Source organism: Pavona decussata, unplaced genomic scaffold (genome assembly GCF_977016875.1).
Source record: "Pavona decussata unplaced genomic scaffold, jaPavDecu1.1 SCAFFOLD_93, whole genome shotgun sequence".
NCBI lineage: Eukaryota > Metazoa > Cnidaria > Anthozoa > Scleractinia > Agariciidae > Pavona > Pavona decussata.
Window position 1 is genome coordinate 127,501 of NW_028145510.1, and position 19,901 is coordinate 147,401.

A 19,901-nucleotide genomic window follows, 5' to 3' on the forward strand; every position below is an offset into this window, starting at 1 on the left:
GAGAAGCTGTCCTGAATAGATAAGTCTCTGGTGTCGGCTCTCCTACAAACAGTAGCAACTAAATCAGTATAAAGTTCACCTGTTTTACAGCATAGAATGGCTCAAGCTGTAAGTGAAAACACCGCTAGACGGAAGTCAAAACCTCACCGGTTTAGTTGGATATACGCTAGAAAGATGTCGTTTGAGTTGCTCTACCGACCACTCCAAGGCACAGTCTATTCTCAAATCGTCCACTTTTTGGTTGGGAGTCTTTACAACTAAAGTTACAGGCGAATCGAAAACCAAACTTGCCATCTCCTCGCTCTTCTTGATGTCGGATGAGCTGGCCTTCTTCTCACAACATTCGTCACGTGATGTCGTGGCAAAGACTGGTTGGCCCTCTATTCCCATGATTCGTCACTCGTTGCGATTGTTACGTAATATTTGTGTAAATTATGACATCATCTTCTCCTAGTTGGTACAGCTACACAGGAACTCGTGTCAAATAAATTTCCCCGCGGACTTTGACGGTTAGGCTATGGGAAATTGAAACATGAAGCAGTATGTAAATTGGCTGTCTCGCACTTCGCTTAACTACAATTTTCAGCTTACATTGCAGGGATATTGACGAACTGAAAGGCACCGGAAACGGACAAATTTCTTGGTATAAACCGTAACTTTACACGCGGACTTAAAGTGCCTATGAACCGAAAATTGTTTTTATTTAGTTTTAAAGGTTACTTTAAAAAATGCAGGTTTCCGAAGTTTGAGAACTCTAGGCTGAAAAATGACGATTTTACAAGCCTTCAAAGTCGTGCTATTTTACCCTAAAACATGGTCAGGGGAATGGGCCGAGATTTTTCCAAATTCACCAAATTGTGACGTCACTTTGTTGCCGCGGGTTTGTTTACGTTGTCAAAGTGCCTTGTTGGGCCTTGCTGGGAAGTGAGCGAGCTTGGAAGGAAACATGTCTAGCGATTCAGAAATGAGCGCATTTTCAGATATGTCCGGCAACCCCGAGGACGAAGATGTCGAAGAGGGAAACGATCAAGATTATGATGTAATTTATAGCGAAATTACGCCATTTGACGTTTTTTAGACTATAAACAATGCTAGCGGCAATTGATATGAGTCTCCAGAAATGACGCGAAATATATTCTATTGAGCTTCAAATTCTGCATATATTTTGCGTGGCACTGCAGGGTCAGTAAGGGTCAAAACCAGGGGGGGTGGTCAAACTACGAAACGCAACAGCAAGAGAATCGCTAAATAGCATCATTCATTATCATTTCGGACAGACATTAAATGGTGAAAGTTTGAAGGAAATCGGCCGACCCCCATCTTTCACCTCTGCCTGGTTTTCTCAGACAATGACTCTTAACGCTTCGTCCAGAGACCTTTTTTATGCATTAGACTGCCCTGAGAATTAAAGAGAACTTACAAGGTTTGCGGGGGATTATTGGGAAGATTTTCTCACCCCATAACACCTTACGCGCTTCGCGTATCCCCCTCGCCCTCAAAACAAACCAACAAATGACTCCATGACGGAGTATGAATCAGCCTGCACTCCTTCAGTTTCTCCATTTATTCTGTCGTCCGGTCCGCACACACGTATAGAATCTCGAGAACAGGAATCAACGCACAATTTGACCAAGGGCGTTAAAATTGTATAAAGAGATTAAGAATAAACTGGCCCAGATGGTTTATTAATTTGCCTGTGCTTGACCGGGGTCAAAGCTCGCAAGTAGATTACGGAATAATGAAGACTTCTATTTTTGATAAGTCTTGCACAGTGATATGTTTGCTAGGTAGCTGTAATTGGACACCAATAGGGCGCGGAAGTTAGACCACGAGTAGCCACAATGCTTATTTATATCACTCAGGGTGGAATTATTGGCTGCATTTTATTGATCTTCACACAACTTGCTGTGTGGTTCAGCTAGTTTGGTAGTTCTAGCTTGGAGAGCCAACATACGAGTATTTATCACATCACGCGAAAGACTTCCCTGTATTTCACCTTTATTTCGGGTTAAAATACACAAGCTATTCACAGAGTTGGCCACAAGTGCTTCTGATTAAAAGATTTCTTTCTGAATAAAATGAATTACCACCTAGCCTATTGTTTCCTGTAAGGTAAGCGCGTGTATGACTCCCACGCGCGGTGTTCTGTTTGATTTGGAATAACGTGATTATGACGTATCATTTGCACGCGCAGAGAAACCGACTACCACTAAGAAAGATACGATTCCGGTAACAATTGCTCAAAGAAAATATTTTCATTCTCAGCTAAAACGGCGCTACATGTAGGAGCTCATGGAGAAAGTCGTAAACGAAATTCAAGAATTGTTAGGGACACTTAAAGGAAATATTGCAGAGCTGGTTCCTTCATTTGAGGAAACTGTGGAACAAGAGGCTGAGAAGTTGGCAAGTAAGCAGAGGAAAGAGATACAAAAGAAGTTTAAGATTGAACAAAACGATGCGGATAACGAATGCAAAAGGATAAAGCGTGAAACTGGAGAAATTATCACAGATATTTCCAGATTAGCAAGGAGGGAAGCTAACGACATCAGACGCAAACACAAGGTGAAGTTGAAGGCCATTGCTCATAGAGGGAAGGTAGAAAATACTGAACAGCTTGAAAATATTAGTAAAGAAAGTAAAAGCCATACTGTGACCGAACTAATTTCTTTTAGTGAATCTCAGGCCATAGAAATGTCAAGAAATTCGGATTTGGTTACTCCACCTTCGCTAAATTGCGCCACTTGTAGGAAAGAAGCTGTTAGTTTATATTTTTGCGCAGCGTGCAAAATTACAAGATACTGCGATGAAATGTGCCAGACGAAAGACTGGGAAAAACACAGGGACACTTGCGTTGGATTATACCACAAATAGTTAAGTATGAAAGAAATGTGTCAGTATTTAAGTATTTATCAACGACCTTTAAAAAAAATTAAATTGAATTTTATCGTGGATGAAGGTATTTTGATCCAGCTTTTTTATTTTATTTTTTTTATTTTTTTTCGTGCGGATTTTTCTAAAACAGAAAAGTTTGGTTGGAGTTAATCGCAGACTATTAAGCACAAATTGGGACGCAACTACGCTTCAAAATACCACTGAGGAATGTGTGGTAACGGTTTGGTTAAGGCAGATCGCAGTGCGTGAGAGCTGCGCTTGAGGTACTAGGTGACTCGTATGTTTACGACAATTTGTGACGTCAAAGAGGGACGTAGTGGAATATAATTGTTATAGGTTTGGTTATGGTTAAGTTACTCGTTCATCACATGTTCGACCAGAGAAAGATTTTCAAAGGAAAGGTAGTAGGCCAGAATCAAGATGACTAAAGTCTACAAGAGTTAAACTGATTCAGTGAAAGCGTATAGTGATCGAAAAGAGCGAAGGAGAGTCGATAGCAACATACTGAGAGTGGGCGTGCTAGAGTCTGACGTTCGACTCGCCAATTCTCGCCTTTCGATTTTCACGTTTTGTGGAGTTTCGCCTCGTCTCGTCGTAAAATCGGTCACGTTCTACAATCTGATTGGCCACCAAAAATGGCCCGTGGTAAGTTGCGTCACCACTTTTGGGGGACTGTTTTCAAACCTTTGCTTTCCAGGCGGGTACCTTCACTTCTGTCGTTCTATGAAAGGGTTTCTTGCATCGATTTGAACTTGATGTTTCATTAAACTACGACCAGTTCTTATAAATATTTATTCCTTTTGTAGCATTATCTCGATGTTGAAAGGGTTGTGATAAATTTTCCTCGGTAATCTGGCGCGTCAACTAACTTGTACTCCAAATACAGCGCGTGCGCAGTTTAGGCAACAAGAAACAGCCAGAACTGAACTTGAAATCGTTGATTTCCAGTTTTCTTAATACGGTAGGTCAAATATTAGCGACATTTATAGTGACAAATTCATCTGGAAAATTCATCTCGACCATTACTTTTAGCTATAAAAGTGACTAAATGGTGGAAAAGTGCCAAAAATCTGAAAAAATGCCAGACATTTCGGGCTTAGCCCTTCTTCAGTATAACTCTTGGTGTTTCCAACGAAAATCACACTACTTCCACTGAGGAAGGGCGAAATAGCTGGAATATTTTAAGGGCTGGTTCACTCTAGCGACGGAGTCGGAATCGGAAGCGCAAGAAACGTCTCGTTCCAGTGTGAACTAAATAACAGAGACGGAATCGCAATCATCATAAGCTTGACAGAATCGGAATCAGAAGGATAAGAACGTTCCTTTTTCTTCCGATTCTGCTTCTGATTCTGTCGCTTGCGATCAAGTGTGACCTACTTGATCGGAATCGTAAGCGCAAGCAGGAGAATCAACCAATCACATAGCTCATTCCCAATCTCTTTACGCGAGATTTAGAAAAGAAATTGTCATTTTGAACGAAAGCGAGGCTTCCGTTTCTACTTCCGTCATATTGATTCACACTAGGTGAGGCGATTCTTGTGATTCCGACTCCGATTCCGCTTCTGTCGCTAGTGTCAACCAGGCGTAACCTTTAATTGAAAGAGAGACTGTACTTAAAGAAACAAGACAATACACTGAGGACAAAAACGATGACTGCTCCTCTCACAAATAAACTAAACATCATCATTCAGACAAAATGACAAATTTAATTTTAACTAACTAAAACAAACGTAAAGAAGTGAATCGTTACTTCTACAAAGCCTTCTTTTACACGAATGCGTTGTGATAATAATCTGAAGGCCGTCAAGAGAAGAAACATATCGCTTTGATAATAATATTCATCTTTGGAAGCGTTAGCTTAATATTCTCGCACGTATACATTCTTTGATACAAGATTGAAATCTCATACATATCATAAGAATAAAAATTATTTACTGAACGCTTAGTTTAATATAAGCTAATTCCTTACATCACTTGACTGTCCACAATGCGCGTAAATAAATTCACTTAATAAATGAAACCATAACCTAGTTATCTCCCCAGAAATTAAACAAACTCCGCCTCAGATAAATAAAGCTTTTTAACTGTAGCTTTTTTGTGTTATACGACTACCTACGTTCACTATTACTGATATCCAGACCCCGCGTTTTTCTCACGGCCTTTACCCCACAAGGGTTGAGTAGGGGACCTCAGATGGTTGTACGAGAACGAGATTGAGTACGAGTACGACTTTCAAATTTCAAACCAGTCGCATCCCCAGAACTCTTGCTCCTTACCAGCAGATAAGGAGGCCCTAGAAACAAGATTAGTGTGTAAAGTGGTTACCTAAACCACGCAAACTAGATTTGAAAAGTCGTACTCGTACTCAATCTCGTACTCATAGTCAAATCTGAAGATCCCTAATTTTCAGATGCCACTGATAAGCGCGCGCGCGTGCCAAGGGCAAAATAAAGCAAACGTGGAGGGAGAGCTTGAGTTTCTCTCGAAATCCACAGGCGCGCGACACACACCTGTGGATGGCAGCGAAATATTAAACTTCCTACCCTACAGGGGTAAATTTTAAAACAAAATGCCATGGTTATTAACAAACAGATACCTATGCTTATCCATTATCTAAAAAATGTATATATGCACTACTATAGTGTACTGACTATAATATACTCATGTACTAGCGATGCTAACATATCCATAGTGTGAAATAACTCCTGCGGCTTTAAACCTTTGTCTCGTTAAACTTAACGCTTATTTAATTTCTTAAAACGTGACTTGAAAAATACAGAAACCCATTGCAAACTGAACGGTCGAGATTTGACCTGATGTCGGCTCAATCGCGGGGATCCGTTCCGGGGATTCGTTCCCTGTTGCGCCGGTTTAAATGAGAGAAAAGGTTACAGGGTATTCAAAGTGTGTGAGCAACTAGCGTAGCACCCGTGAAATGTGATAGAAAATAAGTTAACTTAAAGTGTAAATGAGCAAGTGGTACTGCCTTGGGAAGGAAATTTGATTCACCGAGATCAAACTGAACAACTTGGCCTCGGCAGGATTTTAACCCACAGCAACACTAGATCAGTTCCCCGACGCTCTCACTGAGCTACGCCGAGAAAACAACAACAACAAATTTTATTTACCCCAGAGTCTAAAAACGTAGCGGACAGATCCGGGTTTCATCGGTGATCTGATCCGGACTGAGGAGGTGAAAATTTTCTTTGATCTCGACGACTCGAACTTCCTTTTCAAGGCTAACAAGCCGCGATAATTTCGAGGCAGTTCTCCTTTTTTTCAATTAACACTTTAATTTACACTTTAATTTCTATCACAGTACAGGACTGTGTCCCTGGCACAAGTCCTGTGAGCATACACACGAGCGAACTTGTTACGCAAACAGTCCAAATGACTTTGGTCTTTGATTGAGGCACTTTTCTATTTAGTCGAAGGAACCTAATCAATAAAACAAGCACAACTTGAGCGGATAAGTCCACGGAAACAGTTTCAGTTCGTGGGATAAATCACAGGTAATTTGGTCCCAGCAACTAAATTTTTTGTACGTAACAAATCACTCGACGAAACTAATTTGTTTCCAAGATTTTTCGGAGTGAGTAGTCCCCAGAACAATGCCCCTAGTGAATGTGTGATAATCTTGAAAGTTTCATAGCGATGAAAACAGTGTTAAACAACAATGAAGGAAAAGGGAAGGAAAATTAGAACGCGCTCAACTGTACCAATCGCTTTTCGCTTGATTTATTTGCTTCTTTTTTGGGGGTTGCAATGACAACCAAGCTCCAAAATATTTTTTGTTAAGCTTACACTATTTTCGAAATAGTGCAAGCTTTACAAATAAATAATAACATAAATAATAATGACTAAAAACTGCGCTAATTTAAAATTTCTTAATCCCGGCGCAAGTGCCGCCGTTTTCCGGGTTGCAAGGCTTGTACGCTTTGGTAAACAATAAAAGAATTTCCGATTCTGGAGTCGATAAATGTTGGTTGAGAGATCGTATTCGGATTGATTCCGTGAGGTAAAACAATATTATTCTTTGAATTTATTAGCTATTTTCTAGCGACAAGGAATATTTTGAAAGAAATGTGATGTTACGTTTTATCCCTGGTAAATAAATGATGGATGTACCTTTTTCAGTCAGTGAAACAGGCATACTCGGAAAAAGAAACTCCGAGCTTCCCATGGCCAGCAACAGTTCGTCATTTCGCATGTATATGGTAAACTTTTGTTTTTGCCGCGGAATAGTTTTCCAGTTACCATTTCATCTATACTTACTTTCTCTCTATACCTCCTTTATAAAAAGGCACAAGAGATTTAACCCTGGTTGCAGAGCTCTGTTCATCCCCGTTCCCAGACCATACGATCTTTTGGTCAGCGCGCAACAATTTAAAAAATCGTGAGGGCTCTGGGAACGATAATGAGCTCTGCTCACAATTACAAGCCAGGTGGACGAACGTTTGCGGCTCGCATTTTGGTTAAGAAGAAAAAAAAAATGCTATCGGCTCGCTTTATAATGTTCTGCAGCAAAAACTGTGTCAAGCTGGGGATACAGCCCCGCGCCATGTTTTCTCCACGTTCTTCCCGCCAAAACTTAAACTTGAAGGCCAACAAAAACTCTCCCAAAGCGCAAGCGCATAACTTGCATAAGACCCGCATAAGACTGCCGGGCCTTTTGTTGGATGGTGTCTTTGTATCTCTCACTTTTTAAAAAAATCCATATACTGGAGGAGGTGCTTTCTTCTTTTCATAACCTAATGGGAAATAATAATCATAAAATGACTTAAAAATAGACAGGCAAACGGGAAAAGCCATTCAAATTTGAACCTTCCGTAACATTTGCACTGAAGAAGGCAGAAGTTTCTGCCAAAACATGTCTGTTAAAGGGGGAAGTGTCATGGGGTTTTTGAACTCTTTTGTTAAAAATAGTGAAATAAAATCTTTACTTAGCTACAAAATAATTCTAGAAGAACGAGAGGAAAGAAATCAACTCATTCTTGAAAGGAGCAACTCGTGACCTATTCTAGCACATTTTGGAACTGAAATTAAAATGCCAGAACTTGAAAAACGTTTCAGTGAACAATTTTATTGCAATGGAGTGATAATTTCTGTGGACAGAGAAACATTTTTGGGTTTTGAAATGACATCAAATTCGCGTGATACTTCCCCTACAGTGAGCTCTGGGTACGATATTACTTTCGATATTGTAGCCAATTCGCTGTTTCTAAACACTGACTATTCAAAACCCACTTTCTCACCTTTATGTCTGCTGCATCCGTATATTTCTACTCTCATGCATATGTTGTTATAAGTTCTGGGATGAAACCGGACAAACCTGGCCTGGATTGGCCGGATTAACCTGTTTACCACAGGAGTGAAGTTATCGCAGTTTCCCGGTAATACCTAAGAGGCGGAGACAACAATCAATTAATGTTATCATAATTAATTCGCTCATAAATCAACAAACTTGATGAACTGGTCTCTAAACATACTTTGCACATTCAAACTTAGGCCTCCGGCGTTTTCACTAATGCGTTTTTGTTTGAAAGTGTACATTTTTTTTCATGCGTTTTGTCGACCATCTATACTGAAATGAACGCAAACGGAGAAATATATCGGCCTAAAATTGGGAACGCAAACGCGTCTTTTGATATCCGTTTTTCATTCTCTAGTGTGGACTGTGAAAAACGATATGAAAACACTTGTATGGACATAGAGCTCTTCATCAGTTTTTGAGTCACTGAAAACGAAGGTTCAAACGAGAAAAAAAATCAGAAAAGAGAAATAGAAACACTACAGCACACACACCAGAGGACAGGAACCGTGTTTTAGGCGCTCAGTGTAATCCATTTTAATTTAAATTTCGCCATTTCGCCATGTTTTTATTTCTAAAAAAATGGATAAGGGGTTAGTTTCTAAAGAAACCGAGGTACTGCGTCGGTGGGGAGTAGAAAGGAATGTTTGGTTTATCAACAGAGTTGGTAACTAAAGGCAAATTGGCTACCGTGAAGAGATTCGAGTGCTGACGTTTTGAACGTTAGAGCAAAGGGCTAACGCTAGAAACGTCAGCACTCGAATCTCTTTAAGGTAGCCAATTTACTTTTGGGTATTATTTTTAAAGGCTATCCTTCGTTCTGGAAATAAAATAGATAACAAGTACACGATGAAAATTCTCGGAAAAAAATTTCCGAGCCCCCAGCAAGAATCGAGCCACGACCTTCCAGTTACAATTGTAAATTCTTAATAACTACCCTGCTAGCAGAGCCTTTCTTTATGACAAGTTTTTTTTTTTTTAGCAAGTACGAAGTTTTCGCGTCTCTGGCATTTCGCGTAGTTGGCTTGCAAAACGAAAAGCCTCTATTAGCAGGGTACTAAATAATTTAATGAGCTTTGTAAATAATTGTTGAATTTCGTCTTTGTAGTATTTGGTGTTTTTTTAATTGAAATATAAGTTACAGGAAAGAAAAGAAGGTTCTCCAAAACGCATTAGTGTGTAAGAGTCTTATCAAATGGAAATGTGATTACAGTGATAACTACTTACTTATTTCTTGGACAGGGAATACCGTCATATTATGTAGAAAAAAGTATAAGATTGGTGTATTTATGTCGGGAAAACCTCTTTTCATATGTCCATCCGTTTCAACTCTTTCATGAGATGAATTAAACAAAATCAACAGTTGGACATGCCGCATTCCGTTCGCATTCCGTTTTCAGGGCAACCCAAACTCGTGAAAAACTTTAATTTTTCTCGGACTAACATGTCAAACTCACGGAATGTACACGAGAAAATACTAGTTATGCAATGCTTTCGAGTGGTATACCGTGAAATATCCCACGAGTGACTTGATTTTTTTCTAAGTATACACACGAGCCTTAAGGCGAGTGTGTATACAAAGAAAACTCAAGTCACGAGTGGGATATTTCACGGTATGCCACGAAAAAGCATTGCATAACTAATTTATCCCATGACACTCATTGAATTAACACAAAACGTCACTCTTTAATGCTTTAACAGCAAATACAATCAGTGAAAAAATATTCAACAGAATGGCAATGTTTGTTGAAACTACATCAGTTTGATAAAAAAAAATATACATAGGTACTCATTAAGTGAATAAAAGCCTTTGTAGGCCGCGAGGGAGGCCGGGATTTTTTCGTGGAATACTACCCGTTGCATACCGCAGAATATGCAACGGGTTTTTTAGCTTTCTGATTGGCTGTATTCTCTATGGCATGGAATATATAGAAATACAATGTTTCGACTCTCGTCCTGCCTTTAATATGCCTTCAATCTTACCCTTATCCGTCCGTTCTCTTTGTAGTGATTCCATCGCTGTCCATCTTTACTAAAAGCCAGTCCATATGACTTGACATGCTCAAAGTATTTGTCACGACCTGCCGGGTAGAGCAATCAAGAGAAAAATCAATCTGATTTGCATCGGATTTTAGTTCAAATTTAGATTTTTCTGTCTTCAGTACCTTGTGTGGCAACAGCCGTGACAAACTTTATCTTTCCGAGATCCACTTGCAGCCACTGGTTGTTGTCCTTCTGTCTCGCACACCAGCCTCCTATTCTACTCCTGATGCGATCATCCTGTTTGTACAGTCGAGCATTGTGAGCACCGAAATCCCAATGACCTAGAACAGGAACGTTTGGCAAGATTTAATACAGTTTTTACTGAAAGTAGAGGCTATAGACATACGCAAACCGGTAAACACGCAAACTAGAAAAATACGCCCGCAATGCGTACATGTGACTAGGGTGGAAGCCGCGTGTGAATACAACTGCGATAGCATAACAGTAGAAATTAAACTATAATCGATTTTATATACCACACAAGTGAATAATGCTTTTCGCACGCGCTGATTGGCTTGTGACGGAAGGTTTTTCCACTTCCTAGTCTGGATAACTATGGACTTTAAATTTACTGACCGGTTCTCTGGCGTTTGGAAATAACTGACCACGGGGGAAATTAGACTCAAACGGGCAACTCGCTTGCGGAAAAGAGCCGTCACTCTCTTGAGGTACGGGATCCAACCACGAACTGGTACACAGCAATGAGAGAAACTTGACTTGGGTCCAACAGCGTTTATTTCTAGCACTCGGACAGGTTGTTGCAGAAGTAATCGCGAATGTAATCGAAAAACAGTACAAACCGACTACGTTATATATGATTCCAACAGCTATTCAACTAAAAGAAATACAACAGCTGAATACAAAGAAGCGCATACACAACTTGTTTGATCGTAGCGAAAGTAAACCACAATATATATGTTTAAATCTGGAAGCTATTGTTGCTAAGGCTATTTTTAAAAGTAACCTAAATTGAAAATTCCTTAAAACAATAAATTACAAGAGCAGCAGAGTCGGCAAAGGTTCTTGAGGCACGTTCTAGCGAAGTATGAATAGAACTGCAAGGTCAGCGAGCACGTACCGTCGCTGTTTAATTACAGAGTTTACCACCTTTAACAAAAACTGCATATTTGGAATTCTACGAATCAGCAAAACCATTCATACTTTACTCTGGATCTGACTTTTGCGGTGAAGAGAGCGACGCCGAAAAGCAAATTAACAGCAATTGATGTGCGAAGGTTCGACTAAAAATAACTCGGAATGTATTGAATTCAAGCGAAAAGTATAAAGTTGAATAGACACCGCGCAGTTTTAAATGAAACTAATTAAGGCAGATAGATTAACCTAAGTAAAGTAATTATTTGACAAAATGGTTTTTTTAGAGACGGTCACAAGGAACAGTTGTGTGGTAACTCAATGTTCCGGAAAGCGCTTAACATAGTTAGTTCGTTGTGCCACGAGAACAAGTACTGTTGGCTTATAGGATTATTGTTTAGCAAATAGCGCAAAGCATGAAAACAAAGCAATTAATTGACAAGTTCCCTTTACGGGTAGGGTTGTCCACATTATGCTCACAATTTTCGTTATTATGCTAATTCTTTATGCTAAAAAAATCTTACTATTATGCTCAAAAAGTTCCACTATTATGCCCGGGCTATTATGCTCAGAATTTTTTCCCGGATCACTCATTTTTTTGCCTAAAATAAAATGCGATCGCTTGATATGCTTTGAGGAGGATTATATAGACAACATATAATGTACGTATTCTCTTTATGTGATCATCTTTGGTTATACTGAAGCATGATGGAGCCTTCAATATAGTCCTCCATAGCACATGGTTGGTTGTCCCGAAAGGAGTTTTCTAGCAATGAGAAGACCCTCTCCGAGGCTGCAGACGACGGTTGGATAAGCAAGACTTTCTTACATGCTTTTGCCCAATTTGGAATCTATTTATTTATTTTCGATATTTTGACATATTTTGGGGAATTTTTCTTACTATTATGCTGGCATAATGCTCGATGCTGATTCCTCACTACTATGCTCAAAATTATGCCGGCATAATGTGGACAACGCTATTTACGGGTGACCGCAGCTGAATGTAAGTAATCGGAGCGGCGTAATCGTTGAAGCGAATCCAATAGCAACTCCGTGGCAAAAACTGACAACGAAGCCTGAAAAGACTATTTTTAAACAAAAGCGTCGATTTGAAACTATTTATAGAAACTATTTTCGAACTCAAATGTTATTCACAGCCAAAAGCTAAATTCCTAGGTTTAAGCTAAACGCATACGCGAGCTTCAGTACAACTTTCTCAACTCGACCGACACCAAACTCGCTGTTGTAGCTAATGCCCTCCCAACACTCCTCCGACATCAAATTTGAGCCGTCTGCAGCGAACAGAGAGAGACGACAAAAGGAATCGTGAAATCGCCACAGGAGTCGTGGGACGAGTTGAGCAAGTTGGAAAATTATATATAGTCCTTTAGAAATGATAGTTTGTGCAGGGTTGTGTTGGTACTTAACGACAAGTCTCTCGAGTGGTTCCTCGTCCCAGGTGGTGTCTCTTCATCCAGTAGGCGTACGCCAGTGCTTTTCGTTTGGTAGCGATGAAAGGCCGGTCGGCTGGAATCAGTTCCCTCGCAGGGGACAGTCAATGTCGTCCAAAGTCCGTACAATTATCGGTATCGCCAGATCTGGTAAATCACTTACCCAGGTGGCGATCAGATCGCGGATATACCGCCCCTTGGTCCACAGCGTGATGGCGAGAGGAACGAGACAACCGTCCTCAAACGTGTCCAGGAGGGTATCCTGAAGATAGATAAATAGGGCAGTGTCCATCGCACACTGCGGTAAGCCACTTGAGTGAAGTGGCCAGCCATGTAGCCGGGATTGGAAACAGTAGGTCCAAAAGGCATCCTGGCTATGTGTCAGTAATTCTGTGGTGTCGAACTGGCGCTGGCGGTAGACTTGATTACGAAGGGACGCGAACGCCACTGCTTTCACAAAGAAGGGCATCTCGCCATGCTGAAAGCCATCAATAATGACTGCGACAATGTTCAAGCAGGACCAAAGTGGTAATGAAACCATGAGTTCCCAAAGTTCTGAAACGCTTGGGGCTCGTGGGACCGTTTCCAGGAGTCTGAGACAGGGTAGGGCAGACCGGGCTGCGTGAAGAACTGGACACCATCAGCTGGTCACGTGCGGGGTTTCGGAGCGGGTAAAGGACTGGGTGTGAGTCAGGAGCCGCAGACATACTGTGTAGAACTATATGAAGTGGCTTGGGCCAAGCAGACAGCGGTGTTGCTCCATCAATCCGGGCCTCGGCAGTGTTACTGCTGGACACTGTAGGTCTACATGGAGTAGAGGCTCCTCCTGTAACTTGCCAATTTGGCGGAAAAAGGGTGGAACGGCGGGAACTGGGGCGACCGGTTTTCTTGCTGTGGACTGTAACGCCATAATAAAGTAAGGTTCTTGATGGGAACAGTAAGATAAAGCTGCAATGCAAGGCCTGTAGCCCGGATCATCGTGAAGACGACGTTGTGCAGTGGGATTTCCTCTGAAATAATCTTTGAGCAATCGGCCATCTAAGAGATTCTCACGAGGTTCCCAAGTGTTGTGACTAGCAGGAAATTCCAACCACTTGATAAGAAATTGTGGGGTGCCATTCCGCATCCGGTGACATACAATGCGTTCAGCCTGGTAAATCGGAGCAGAATCAGAGCTCTACTCTGCATCTGTGGTATCCATTCTGCCAGTGGGATCTAAGGCATCTTCAAAGGCTGGAGGATTTTGTGGCAAACTGGCGGGTGCAGGTGCAATTGGAGAAGTCTCTGCATGCGTAGGAGTCACATCAGCTTGTACAGGATCTTACGAGACAGGGTCATTCCCTGGTAAGGAGGGTGGTGAGGTCTGGGGGAATGAGTCCAAACTGTCCTGGAGAAAACTATCTGCTGGGAGATCCTCGTCGGCCTAATAAGGGTCAACAACTTCAATTTCTGGAAGTAAGGCGATCCGCAGGGTCAATGAAATGCTTGCGTCGGGAAACATGGACAGTTGTGGAGACTCGTTGATTATCAGTGGCACGCAGGACACAATGAACTGGGGAGAGAAATTCCACAATGCGATATGGGCCATGATGCTTGCGAGAAACACCCTTTCTGTTTTTAGGGCAGTAGACCCACACGCGATCACCAAGCTGAAACTGCGTAGGTGCAGCAAAATGGTCATGGAGGTCTTTCATTCGTTGTTGAGCTCTCTGGATGTTTTGGGCAGAAATACGCCGGGCAATCTCGATATGTTCTACTACCCGGGCTCGGTGTTCGGCCACTGAGGCGGACATCTCTTTTGGAGGTAATAGTGAACAATCCAGCAGGTAGATTGGTTCCCGTCCGTATAACATAAAGAAGGGGGATTCTCCGGTTATTTCGTTTAGACTGGTACGGAAGGCAAAAAGGATTGCGTTGAGATACATGTCCCAATTTTTCTGTTTGCTGTCTACATAGTGTGAGATGCACTGAGCCATGGTGCCATTGAACCGCTCAACCAGGCCATCACATTGAGGATGGTAGCTTGTGGTGAAGACCTTGTGCGTATTCATCAGAAAACAAACTTCACGGACGAGACTGGAAAGGAAATTTGCACCTCTATCGGATATAAGCCTCCGTGGTGCCCTATGGCGTCCTAGGATTTCATCAGCAAGTATGCGGGTAATGGTATTGGCCTCAATGTTAGGGACTGCAAATGCTTCCACCCACCTTTTCCATCAGTATTTCACCTCCACTTCGGTGAATAATTGTTAAATGTCGGCGTGCACAGGAAATCTTACTATATCAACCACCTCCTCGATGGTTCACCTTGATCGCCTAGTAATTAGGAATGAGAATTTAACTAGGGCCAAACCGCCCCCCAAACCGACTCATCACATTGCGCGCACCATGGATCGTAAAAATCCGTGCGCGCGATATCAGAAAGTGCCACTGTGGCGTCAAACATTTGCCTTGTTTCAAGAAATTCCAAAGCGGTACGATCTCATATTGCCAAGGGGCCTGGCCACAAAAATGTTATCATATTTTAAAAGCTTTGATCGGTTTATTCTATAAATCCCAGAGCGCATAGGCGCACTAGCCGTAGCATCGGAGATCGGAAATCTCAAAATTCCGCCAGCAATAACGTCTAAATTAAAATCAATTGAAGAAGCAACATTCCCAAACGAAAAGACTTTTTAACTGTGTACGGTTCTTTGGAAAGACGTGGTTCTCGTGAATGCAATGGCAGATTGAAAGCACCCGTTATCGATCCATCTAACCATGGTTAAATAATACTTTACTTAGAGCCGTACATGTCATCCATTTTATACCAAGACAGTTGTTCTTTTCGTCACTTCAAATATATGGGCGTTACACAATTTTATAGGAGAAGAAAGATCACTACTCCGGGACGCAAATTCATGGTATATGTCATCCATTTTATGCCAAGGCAGTAGTTCTCGTCGCTTCAAATATATGGGCGTTACACAACTTTATAGGAAAAGAAAGATCACTACTCCGGGACGCAAATTCATAGTGATAATTCATTTAAGCGAATCACGTGGAGAGTGGTTGTCCTCAAAACATGTTAGGGACCTTAAGCAGAGACAACGACGACGACGACGAAGACGAAACTTAAAAAATTACCTTCGCGTCTTCTAAATAAATTCGCGATGATTTATACTCTCTCAGTTTGTGCAATGCAGCCGAACTATCGAGGAGCTACATCGTAGGGGCGCCTTTAAAGTTCAGAAAGAGAAAGGAAAATTAATCATCATGCGTTCACGTTCTCCATAAAACCTTAAATTTGGCCATCTCGCGTTGTTGTTTTGCAGAGGACGACAAAGAAATGTACCAAAGTGTATAACGCACGTGCAGAGCCAGTGTTTTGCTAATTAAAACTATTGTTTTCTGACGTTCTTGTTGACGTCGTCGTCGTCGCTGCTTAAGGCCCCTAATACTTGATTTTATCCACCAACCTGAGAACAAACTTGAAGATGCGTTAAACGCGCTATCTGGCAGAGTGTAGTTCCACCCGATACCCATGGGCTCAGAACAGGTTCCTGGCCGGGTAGAGAGAAAAGTTAATATAATGTTAAACATTTCATGTCCTTCATTCCCAAGATCGCTTAAATGGAAAAAACCATCGGGCAGAATGCCTGGACATCATTAATTATTCACAACCACCGAAAAGGGCAAATTTAAATGCGAGCGCGCCTTGAGAAGCCCAGAACAAGAGAAGAAAGGGCCGATATTAACAGAACAGCGTTGATAAAACTTGCTTTCCAGATTTCCGAAGCCATAAGTTAAGAAACCCAAGAGCGAGCTTTTGAAGAGGAAGGGTTTATCTTTTATTTACGTCTTAAAAGAAATAGTTTTACAAAGTATAAGGCCTATCCCTTTAACCTTGAAAATGACGAAAAAACGGCAGTAGACTGCCGCAATCTCGAACGGTCATGGGCTATCTCGAGGCTCCTACTATTTCAAACAGAAACTCCTCTCTGGTAGATGTTTTTTGAAGCTATTTTCAGCTTTCTTTCTCAACTTCCCGCTTAATTGAAGAAATTCAGTGTTTTTGCTTCTCTTGATTATCAGAGAAAGACACTGCCTACTGTCTTTACAGCCATTTCTCTCACCTTCTGGTCTAACTGGCTCATCGTCACAGCCTAGAGCCAAACAGGTTCTTAAGCAACGCCTTCTCCATTTAGTGGTACACTGCCCTCGCTCAAGCCACTTTTTACAAGGCGCATCACACTTAATACCTACAACGAAAAAAGACACGATATCAAGAGAATAACAGGCTGCGAACAAAAGATACAGAGGGCGGCCGTACATTATACAACAGTACCTTGCGAACCTAACGCAGCCAATAGGCACATAGAAAAGCCATATTATTGGTGCAATTCGTCCCGGCCTGCAATAATAACATTGTGTATGCTGGACGTGAAGTTTTGAGAACTTTTCTTTGCGTTTTTATGAGCATTTTCAGGGTTTTCGTATGCTAAGAATTATGGGTAGATGTACCAGTCACCATCTTTTTCGGTACGGTGAATTAAGTTTGTCTCAAGCTGTCAGTGTCTAGTATCTGTTTCTGTAGCACTCTTGCTATTTCTACACGAACACTGTCATTGACTATAAGGGCTTGCTGTAGGTTTCGGTACAAACGTCAAAGGCGGATCCAGAACGTCGTGTAAGATGAACCGGTTCGGGGAATCCGGAATGAAAGAATTTTCAGCTAGAATTAAAAACGTTTCCTGCCGTACAAACCTTACTTTCTCTAAGCCTAAGGTGGTGGTCCGCCTTCCCCACGCCCCCCCCCCCCCCCCCTTCCTGCCGTACAAACCTTACTTTCTCTAAGCCTAAGGTGGTGGTCCGCCTTCCCCACCCCCCCTTCCCCCCCCCACCCCCTGCTAGACCCAAGAAAAAACTGGACGGCCTTATGCTAATCATAATAATAATTGCTGGTATATGCGATTCGTAATTGTGATCATTTTGAGAGCAATATGTAAAGAAGTATTATAGTATATGTGAGTGACATTCTCTTACCCTTTGGCTGAGCTGGTCGGATTTTTACTTCCTCTGAAAAACAAGCAAAAATACGCACTGAAAGCAGGAACTTCATGTTCTACAAACTCAGAATAAATAAAGTGCATCGTCTGAACAGAAAACGTTTTCGTGTAAAAAACAAGAGAAAATAAAGGGACAGAGAAGAAACTAGGGGTGATGGCTGGAATATGTGAATTTCACTTCATTTATTTTTAGACATCGTTTCAACGAAAGTCGGTTTCCTAAGACGTCCCTAAACGGTCAGTGTGACGTCATGGGAAGTCATCAGAGCGTGCCAACATCGCATTGTGTAATGGCCGCTGTTGAATATTCAGTATGGCTTTCCTAAGTGGCATTTCCAGGTGTCTAGATACGTTTGCAGACATCCCTGGACCTCCGTTTTCACGACGTCTAAAAATAACTTAAGTCAAATTCACATATCCCAAGGGCTATACTGGGGGTCTCCCTCTCTGTCCCCTTATTTTCTCTTTGTAAAAAGTGATAACATGCAAAATTCCATCATCTTGGATTATGTCACAGGCCTTCAAAAGCGCCATTGACATGCTGAAAGCATGGTATGACCTCAACTACTTCCCTGTTCTTCCAAATCATGAAGGGAACGCAACAGGTTATCATTTGAAGGTGAAACGAATTTTGAAGCATTTAAACACAACTAAAAGAACAAACATTATAAGGTAACTACCCCATGCCAACTAGAATTGTAGTGATAGCGAGTTTGATTGCACATCCCAAAGGGAATTTATTTCAGGTTGAGGTCAAGCACTCATAGCCAACTCATTGCTCGGTAGCACTACGAGTCTCTTACCTTTAGGACATGAATTACAGGCACGTTGACAGTTTTCAATCATCATATCAGCTCTGTTCTGGCACATGCCCAGTCCCGCCCAGTGCTCGCAGTTAGCGTCATCCATCTTGTTCGTGCACGGCTTCGCTAATTTACTTTCTGGAAGTGAATAAGAACAGTAAACATAAGCCGTAAACTAGATTATGGAATTCTAGATTGGATTGTCATGATTTTACAAATGGTACAAATCGAAAACGAAACGAAGGAATCGTTCTTGAGACTCATTGACCAAGTGAGGTGGGTCTGTTGCTTGGATGCACGATGCGGTCTTGCTAAGTATAAAGGAGATGAGAGGCAGCCAATGGTGTGTTGTGTATTGTGTAAAAGAAGGAACTTAAGGAACTGAGATGTGGCATGGACCACCATAATGTAATACAATCAATCACACGCTGTGCCCAATCCTTATTATAATATGTTGAGCATGCGCAATGTAATTTGCGCATTGGCAAAATGCAAGCAAAATGAATCAAATGTGCTCTGTCCTCCTTTTATCTTTCGTCAAAATCTTACACAGTGCATTCAATTTGTTAGAGACTGTAACGTGGAAACTGAAAAGAAATTAGCCAAGAGCTTTGTATTGCATGTTAGGTTACACCTTACTTGTTAAATTTTGTCAACCCTTGTTTCACGTGTGCTGTGTAACCGGTAAAACTTGTCAACAATCAGGACCTACGAGTTTGACTTTTCAGTGCGCATGCCCCAGAACATGTCATGTCACACTTGTTCCTGAAGACCTAGATCTTTTTAAATACTTTTCAGCAACTGAACAGAAAATAACAAGAACAAGGATTCTGGAAACGTGTGTAGTATGTTCAAAATTAGAACTCGTATGAGATCCGTATTGAAAGAATTAAGTGGCTTACTTGGGTAACAGGCTTCACAGCTAAGCGGGCATTTCTTGAACATGAAGTTGGAATAAATATCACAGTAACCGGCTTCCGTCCACTCGGAGCATTTGGCGTGCTTGTCGAAGCAAGGCTTATCTTTATGACGAAAGGAACCTAAACGAAGTAACCATAGTAAGACATCATGTAAACATTTATAACTCATGAAAATAAGAGTTATTTGTTTTGCATTTTGCCCATAGCCTATTTATTATTCTCTATCGTGTTCTATTGTTCCTATATGTAAAATGTATATAAGTAATATCCGTAAATTCATTTTGCACTTTTATTTTGTTTTCGTTTCTTGTATAGTTATGTGTAACTGATATCTACGCCAG

At 41.4% G+C, this 19,901-nt stretch overlaps 3 protein-coding genes across 12 annotated transcripts in view; 1 reads left to right on the plus strand and 2 right to left on the minus strand.

Moving 5' to 3' along the window:
* LOC146473419 (homocysteine-responsive endoplasmic reticulum-resident ubiquitin-like domain member 2 protein) overlaps window positions 1-381 on the minus strand; it is an 11,733-nt gene extending 11,352 nt beyond the window's left edge. Inside the window, exons 1-2 of the mRNA XM_085118081.1 lie at window positions 148-381; window positions 1-42 (exon numbers count right to left, since the gene is read on the minus strand). The exon at window positions 1-42 is cut by the window's left edge and continues 36 nt beyond it. Coding sequence (XP_084974207.1) covers window positions 1-42; window positions 148-294 — 189 coding nt within the window. The 5' untranslated portion in view covers window positions 295-381. The remainder of the gene's footprint in view (window positions 43-147) is intronic.
* A 1,671-nt stretch (window positions 382-2,052) lies between these two features.
* LOC146473420 (uncharacterized) lies at window positions 2,053-2,944 on the plus strand. Its single transcript, XM_085118363.1, has one exon. It carries the CDS (start codon window positions 2,293-2,295, stop codon window positions 2,869-2,871), a length of 579 nt encoding a protein of 192 aa, XP_084974489.1. The 5' UTR covers window positions 2,053-2,292; the 3' UTR covers window positions 2,872-2,944.
* Window positions 2,945-4,524: 1,580 nt separating this feature from the next.
* LOC146473421 (uncharacterized) overlaps window positions 4,525-19,901 on the minus strand; it is a 47,794-nt gene continuing 32,417 nt past the window's right edge. For all 10 annotated transcript variants that reach the window (XM_085118082.1, XM_085118083.1, XM_085118088.1 and 7 more), the window contains 9 exons: window positions 19,543-19,680; window positions 18,641-18,778; window positions 17,815-17,847; window positions 16,905-17,030; window positions 16,248-16,331; window positions 10,369-10,527; window positions 10,187-10,284; window positions 8,148-8,292; window positions 4,525-7,643 (listed from right to left, as the gene is read on the minus strand). In XM_085118082.1, coding sequence (XP_084974208.1) covers window positions 7,597-7,643; window positions 8,148-8,292; window positions 10,187-10,284; window positions 10,369-10,527; window positions 16,248-16,331; window positions 16,905-17,030; window positions 17,815-17,847; window positions 18,641-18,778; window positions 19,543-19,680 — 968 coding nt within the window. In that variant the 3' untranslated portion in view covers window positions 4,525-7,596. The remainder of the gene's footprint in view (window positions 7,644-8,147; window positions 8,293-10,186; window positions 10,285-10,368; window positions 10,528-16,247; window positions 16,332-16,904; window positions 17,031-17,814; window positions 17,848-18,640; window positions 18,779-19,542; window positions 19,681-19,901) is intronic.